Here is an 8,219-nt window from a genome sequence, read left to right on the forward strand (position 1 = left end):
AATCATTGTAATGGTGATATGATAGTGCTTATTATTCATTCATTCCCCCCCCCCCCTACTCTGCAAGATCCCCACCCCCTCCTCCCTCAAAAAAAGCAAAAAAAAATTTTAATTCTTCCAACAGATTTAACATTAGTGACATGAAATTTTAAAACCATAGAGAGGAGAGTAGTAATTTTATTTTCTGGTGGAAGCCCATCGTCAAATCGTGGTGGAATGCTGTGTGTATATATATATATATACTAGTAAGTAGTAGTAATAAAATTGGAACCCCACTCCCACTTCACTCAAACGGTTGCTTGCATATTATACTACACTTAATACTAGATACTACTAGTAGTATATAATAATTCTGCAATGCTCGCTGAACAATAACAACGTGTTTGATGGATGGTCAAAAGTACCTAACCACCTTTAAGTCTGTCAGCAACCTTCAAAATTAAGAAGAAGATTAATTTTGAAAATGGTAAGTGACTGTGTGGCGACAGCAAGACGACGCCTTAAACCCGGAAATCTGACGAAACTACATATATATATATCTATGTTTACTTAAAAAGATAAATAAAAAAAAAAAGAAAGAATGGAGGAGATAATTAATCAAGAATGAAAGAGGCGGAGGGGAGGTACGTACATGCATCATACGTGGCGTGTAGGCCCGGCCCGGCTACATGTATGACGTGTGTACGCTGCGATGCAACTAAGAAGCTTTGGTTTGGGTCAAGCTTTTGCATTTATTTATAACAAAAAAAAAGAAAGAAAGAAGGATTACAGCGGCAACGAACAGCACGTGACAAGGGGGTTGAAGTTCAACGTGCAGCCCATGTGAGCGGGTTTCGGGTCCACGGCCCACGCTTCCCCACATTGAGAATCTAGCTAGGTCAAAAGGCAGGGATTTATTAGGATATGTCTACATCCAACTTTAAAGATCAAAGCCCACATTGCATTTAATTAACTCATTCCCCACTCCCTCCCTCACCTTAATTAGTATGTATGGTATGCCTTTTTCTTTTTTCTTTTTTTTTTTTTTAAAAAAGATGTAACAAAAAATTAAATACTATATATTATTCGGAAACATGCCAAGTAATAATTGCATCCAACAAGGATGGTGCAACGTATTCTCTACTCCAACAAAAGTGGATGAAGACCATAAAAAAAAAAAATAAGATGAACACCACCACAATTGGAATTAATTAGCCTATGCTTTTGTAGCAAAGGAATCATCAACATTCAACACACTGTTTTAATCTACTACTAAACCATTAAAAAAAATATATTAGGAAAAGAAAAGAGAGCACAAGCCATTATAGGGGGGTGGGTAAATATTGCTCTGCCTCCCCCCGGTTGTATGATACAGAATTTATATAAGAGGGCTGGCCAGAAAAAGGCACGCACTTGACCTTCGATGACTGAATTCTCCCTCAATCGGCGATGGCGAGGCAAAGAGACGCGTGATCGATTCGTCGGACTCAGTGATGCGGCGGGGCAATTGCAGGCTGGTGCGCCGCTGTTGGCGGAGGAGGCTTGCATTGGTAGCACTTGGCAAAGAGCCCAAATGTGGCCACTTGCCTCACAAAGTTGGTCACGCTGGCCCAACCTCCGAACCCGAACCCGACTACGAATACCCAAACTACCACGAAGGTGTTGATTGCATACATGGCCGTCCAACTTGGCAGAAAGAACGGAGGCTTCTCGGCCGCGTTCTGCAATTATATCCCAAAAAATGCGTCAAGAGCCATTCACTCACAATGCTTTCATTTACTAATAATTAATTAACACCTTCTGCCTGTATTATATGTATCTCTACTATCACCGGGAGAAAAGGGGACAACTGAATATATAAAAAAAAAAAAAAAAGAAGAAGAAAAGAAAAGGAAAAAGAGAAAAGGTCCAAAATCCCGGTGGTGGAGTGTAGTAAGAAAAGAGTCAACAAATTGAGCCAGCTCAGCTGATCTCATTCGGACATAATGCAACACAGCACTGTAGCATATAACTAAATGAAAATGACCAGCCACCTATCTCGTCCCGGCTGGCAGCAAATATTTCCAAATCAAAGCCTTAAATGCCATCCTTGTAGCTTTCTCCTCCTGCTCTCTCTCTCTCTCTTCACAGTCCACCCATGGTCATCATCGTCATCCCCTGGCTAGTACCATCAGTAACTACTATTCCCACTTGCCAATAATGGGATTCCCCATCAAAACCGGGAGTAGGACCCCGCACCCTTCTCCCATTCGAATGACCAAAAACACCCCCCACCTTTTCCCTCGTAAATAAATAAATAAATACTCGAGTTAAAAAAGAGAGGCAGCATCCAAGGACATTTTTTAAGCTGACTTTTTCTTTTTATTAGCTCATTAACCAAGAACAATTTTCCTGGCGCATACACACCGGTACACCCTGCCTATATATATATATAAATCTTGTGGTTCAAAATTTCTCACACTCTTTCACAAATTCAAATATTAAAAATGTGAAAAAATTTAGATCACTGAGTCTACAAAATCGAGTCGAACCAAATTTTCATCCCCACACACATACATACATGTACAAATGTAGGTACGTATGCCCAAAAAAGCAAGGAGCATAATATAGCCACATTTGATAGGAAGTAGTAATTGCGAAGTAACAGAAAAGAGGTCAACGGTAAATTAAAATTTGTAAGGAGCAACAAGTGCAGGTATAGGACTAAGTCAAATAATAACAAGGCATGTACATATAGATACACACATATATATATAGAACGGGTGGTTTTTTTTTTTTTCTTTAAAGAGAGAAATTCTACCTGGCGGGCAGAGGCCTTCCTGTAAGTAAGCATGTGTGCTAAAGACGGGATGATGTAGACGGTGAAACTAACCAAAAGTGCCCCAACTGCGGAGTTAATGGGCCCAAAGAATGGGAAGATGATGGCCAAGAACCATATCGGTATTACTACCGGCAACCTTGCGAGTGCCCTCAAACAAATGCTTCTGGTGTCATGCATCCCTATCACCTTCTCCCACACGAAGTATAACGGTGTACACGCGAACCCGAATGTGATAAACTGCGTTCATTTATTCATTTTTTTTCCAAATAAAAGATTAGAATTAACCTCAGAACCTTTTTTTTTTTTTTTTTTTTTTTAAACGTTGGGTATGTAATCTAGTAGAACGAGACGAGAGGAAGCTGCTAACCTGATGGATGAGCATGAGGATGACTGCGCCATCACGCCAGCCTGACTTGGGAAGGAGGGAGAAAGCATTTGAATGGTTGAGGAGCTGATCGCCGAATGCCCAGTACACGGCAGAAGCTGACGGAAGGGTCAAAGTGAACACGTAAAGGGTGGCCAGCAAGTAAATGTATTTGAACTTCTGGGGCTTCCACATTGCATGCATGATTTCTCTGTAATTAAACGTTTTCAATGATCAGGTCAGATTTTGTCGAATTTCCATCGTTTTCCTTGCGAGAATAAAAACACAAAAAGCTGAGAATCAGTCGAATGACAGTTCACCGTACTTGAAGATTATGATCATTATAATTCACTTTATTCTACTTTGAAATGTTTCTTTAAAATGCAAAAGAACAAATAAGAAACCAGCAGCTTTAGTTGTACCGTATTATTTCGGGGTAGAAGACGCCAATTACTAAAATGCCCTAGCTTCTAAGAGCACCAGTGAAAATCCCAGGAGACAAGACGATCAAGATCAGAATTGATATTGGAGATAAAGGACAGTAGAGTATTAATCTATGGGTCTATTTTACGTGAATGGGAAAATGAAGGGGAAACGTTATTGTTGTTCACTATTTAGCGAACAAGGAAAAAGTAGCTGCCATTATTCTGTCTGTAGTCTCAAAGCCCAAGTTGGCCGGCAAAAAGCTGCAAAGAGAAGCCGCGTAGGAACAAGAGAAGAAGAAGAAGAACGGACAGAATAATTAAATAATATGGAAAAGTAGTACTACTATGTGGATGAGAGCTGATCAGCAAAAGCACAGGGGGGGGGGGAAATAGAGAAAGGAGGCTTACACAGTGACAGCATGTCCGCCGAAGGTGTACAGGATATTGGTGGCACCGGTGAAGTACAGCACTAGCTTTTTTGGAGCCGAGTGTTGCACGCCGTCAACCTGCCCAAAACAACCAAAACCCGGGCGGGTATGAGGCCGAAACCTTCCATGTAACACGAATTACTGCTTATGGAAAAAATACTGGTGGGTATGAATAGAAGCAGGATGTAGGGTGGCAGTAGCTATATAGCTAGCAGAGTACCTGGCCATGAACAAGGGCTGCTATGGTGAGGTACCATGCGGTATACGTGGTCATCCCTAGTCCCAGAAACGACCAAATCCGGTAGTTATGGAACGAGGGAATGAATACAGTGGTGGCACAGCATGCTCCAAATATGTATGTCCACGTCCTCTTGTCCAGTCGGTCGTTGATGTAGTATATATTACTGCGCACCCAATTAAAAAAAAAAACCACCAAAAAAACGGTCAGCAAGATTGGATTAAACCCAGTCCACAGTTTTTTCTTTTCTTTCTTCTGAAGGGTGTTAATGATGATATCCAATCCAGTCCAGTCCAGACAGTAAGTAGCATACATATGGTAAAATCTGACTTAATTTACCTTGCACAGGCTATCAGCTGTATGACAGACCCAAACAGGAGGAAAGTACAGTTGAAGGCTAGGCCCGCTGCTTTCCAGTAAGGACCCAGTAACCCATCAAGGACTTCATACCACTGCAGTAGCAGCAGAAGATGAGAAAACCGGTTGTTACTACTACTACTACTATTTTCTTGTGTTGATGAATCAAATCAGTAATCGTTAAAAAAAAAAAAAGCCGGAACCTGAATGACATGGTTTTTGAAGCTAACGCCTTCTTTCTCCTTGCGGCTACGATATTCCACATACAGCACACTAATGAGGTATGCTGTCCAGCTACCAACCAGACCGTAGAATATTTGCAGAATTACGCCTGATAGCAAACCCAATTGAGAGAAAGAATACGGCAGAGTCAGCAGCACTTGTGCCACCTGTTAATATAGAGAGAGTACTGGTGTTACACTCGGCGGTTTTTTGAAAAGCCCATATCAACAACAAGTATACGGAGGAGAATAGTTTTGATTTCACATGCTACTTTGAATTACTACTAAAGAGTGAGTGGATATAGAAATAATAAATAAATAAATAAAAAGGAGTATGCGCGGCGTACTTGATTTGAAGAACAGCTGAACCAAGCATCCCAAGCGGAGCCACCGTGCCAGAGAAGGTTCTTTACGTTAAAAATGGATTGGTCATCCTCTATGGGTTGTTGTTCCTCTTTGCCTTCGGGGTCGGTCTCGTTGAAGTTGGAGACAATTGCTTCCTCTGCTTGCTTCTGAGGCAACATTTTGCCTTCGATTTCCCCTAAAAAGAGAAGCGTGTACTAATATTCTGGCAGATCTGAAACATAAAAAGGGACACTCAATGAGACAAAAGAATACAAATCCTACTACCACTACACACTAAACCCAGCTACCCAATCCTCTTCCCCAGAAAACGAAAGCCAAAAAATTCCCCAGATCCAAATTACAAAGTCCCCTAGCCCACCCCTCCTCCTAAACAATTCTAATAAACCCAAAAACGAAAAGGGACGGAGGTCACCATTTTTTTCCACTTTTTCTGATATACCTTGTCTTGAGATGTCTCTTTCTGGAACCCAGATCTTAGAGATAGGCTCCGTGGATTGGGTACGTGCCAGTTTTTGACCTCTCCTTCTGTGTTTTTCCCTCTTTTTTTTTATTTGCCCGGCGGCCGGGAGAGGTGCAGCAGCAAGAATTTACTTGTGTGCAAATGAGATAAGAGTACTACTTTATTTACTGATACAAAGAAAACACTTGAAGCCCGGGAAAAAAAAACACTAGTGGCTGGTTTAGGAATCCTCCTTTCCAAGAACTGGCAAGAATAATAGTGTACTAGAGTGGTAAAGTACACTACTAGTAGGTTACAAGGAAGACAATAAATAAAAGGCTGAGAAAGACTTAAATGCTCTTCCAGAAATAATTGAAAACTTCAAAGAAAATCTGAGAATCCGCGGAGCCAACTTAAATGCTGCTGAAACAGCAAAAAACGTCTTGCAAAATTTTCTGGAGCGCGCGGCAGAAACAGAAAGGCGGCTAGAGAGAGTCCTCAAAAGCAGCAAAAAGTCCCAGAAAGAAACAGAAACAGCAGCAGCAGCGGAGGCTATTAGCTCCTGCAACTCTTCTTAATGCAGGAGGACTAGGAGGAGTACCGGCAGAAACAAGTACTGGTAACTATATGAAAAGAACCTTTTTTGCTACTATGTGCAACAAGTACGCACATATATATAAAAACCAAAAGAAAAGATAAACAGCGACTGGGGCTGGGTTGGGGGAGAGTATTTAATGCGTGTGTATTTGAACTTTTTCTTTTCTTTTGGCTTTGAAATTCTCCTTTTACTGTATTCCACTTCCGATTCGATTCCTTTTAAGTCTTACTTCGCTCTCATCAGCAAAAGACTTAAAAACGCATTTAGCCTCGGCTGCTGGTTGTAGAAGATATAGCCCATGCCAGGCCGCCAATAGCATTCCTCGGCCCCAAGTCCTAACATTTCAGTCATCAAGGAAACTTTTATGTTGGTTCAAATTAATTACTAGACATGTCTAATACTAGTAAATATATAAGGGTCTCATTTAATTTAATTTGACATGTTTAAGTGGATTCTGATTATTATGTGAAACCCCAATTATTATGTGAATTAGTAAGTAGAATCTTTATAATTAAATCCAAATATTGTGTGTGGCGTTAATTTTGGAAACCTCTCCTGAAATTTCTCATAATATCACTCAATTTATGTTAAAGTTTTTAAAACCTCGCTTACCTTCCTTATTAACTTGACAATTCTAAACGTCCCTTGTTATTGTTATAAGATTACATAATGATAGTATTGGAACAAAAAAAAATTATTTTTCTTGCATTTCCTTCAAAAGAGTTAAAATATTAATTTAAGGAAGGTAGGCGAGATTTTGAAAACTTAACGAGCACTAAACGGTATTATAAAAAATGTCAAGGGAGATTTCTGAAACTATCCCTTATACATGTACACACACTCACACACATATATACATGCATATGAGCTATATATGCGTGTGTGAATTTTTTTTTAAAAAAAAAAATTTTGAGAAATGCCCTCTACATACGTTCTTTATTCTGCATTATATCTATCCTGAATGCATTACATTATATCACGAGAATTTACTATCTTTAATTGTGTTCAATGCTGACACAATTATAAGTGACCTAGAAAAGATCACCGACCATTTGTGTTAAATTTTTATTTTGATGTATTATCGTTATGGAATGGCATTTTTGAGCTATATATTTTCACGTGGGGATATAACATGTTTTTTCATGAACTTGGAAAGTTTATGCCTTACTTAGGTTGATAAAAAAAAATACTAATTATATTTGTTACATGTTATTGTGTCTGTACATACATTAAAGCATACAAGTACTCATTAATCTTTGCCCTTTTAAACTGCATTCAATTTAATAAAGATACACAAAATCCATGCAGATTTTCTCTAAGTGTGCGCAATGAATGAAGGATCTGTTTCCCTTTCGAATTTGTCCATACTTCAATGACCCTTTCAAGATGCATAGACTCGATAGGACCACAGGCATATCTTGTTCTCTTTGTGAAGAGCTGGCAATATTTTGCATTTTCCATCTCTCGAACAAAATGCGTATTTGTTGGGTGCAGTTCGTATACTAATTCTTTTTCTTCGTGTATTTACATCAATTAAGTCAGTTACTTCATCTGAATACTGCCAGATGCGATTTAAAAGTTTTAGCTGTATCCATCCGCGGCAACAATCCTATTTATAATCCTAATAGGTTTTTTTTTTTTTTTCCTTTGGGGGGTGGAAGAAATTTGCCATCTCCTGGCTAATGGTCGGTTGTCCAATCAAAGCAGCCGCTCTGCTCTCAATCTCAACATGCATGAGGAGGCCCAACGCCAATGGGCCGAGTCGGCTAAGGATGGAGTGGAATAGGCTTCTCACAGGCGCAAGCCGTGGGTGAAGCACGCCAGCCAGCCAGCCAGCCAGCCAGCCACGCCTTAAAAGGTAAAAGTTGAAACATGCGGATCATCAAGCCCCAGCCCCACTTCTCCGCCGGCTCGCAATATAGAATGAAAGATGCTCCTTTTCTTTTCTCTTCTTTACCACCTGACGGCTTGTCCTGGCCCAGT

General features: G+C 40.1%; 1 protein-coding gene across 1 annotated transcript; it reads right to left on the reverse strand.

Moving 5' to 3' along the window:
- Positions 1 to 1,147: 1,147 nt before the first annotated feature.
- On the reverse strand, positions 1,148 to 6,288 carry LOC113775044 (auxin transporter-like protein 2). Its single transcript, XM_027319767.1, has 9 exons — positions 5,639 to 6,288; positions 5,181 to 5,410; positions 4,816 to 5,001; positions 4,595 to 4,707; positions 4,238 to 4,421; positions 3,998 to 4,095; positions 3,168 to 3,375; positions 2,780 to 3,037; positions 1,148 to 1,700 (listed from the first exon to the last, which is right to left on the reverse strand). The coding sequence occupies exons 2-9, from the start codon at positions 5,355 to 5,357 to the stop codon at positions 1,467 to 1,469; spliced, it is 1,458 nt and encodes a 485-aa protein (XP_027175568.1). The 5' UTR covers positions 5,358 to 5,410; positions 5,639 to 6,288; the 3' UTR covers positions 1,148 to 1,466.
- Positions 6,289 to 8,219: the final 1,931 nt, after the last annotated feature.

The sequence above is a fragment of the Coffea eugenioides genome, chromosome 6 (genome assembly GCF_003713205.1).
Source record: "Coffea eugenioides isolate CCC68of chromosome 6, Ceug_1.0, whole genome shotgun sequence".
Taxonomy (NCBI): Eukaryota; Viridiplantae; Streptophyta; class Magnoliopsida; order Gentianales; family Rubiaceae; genus Coffea; species Coffea eugenioides.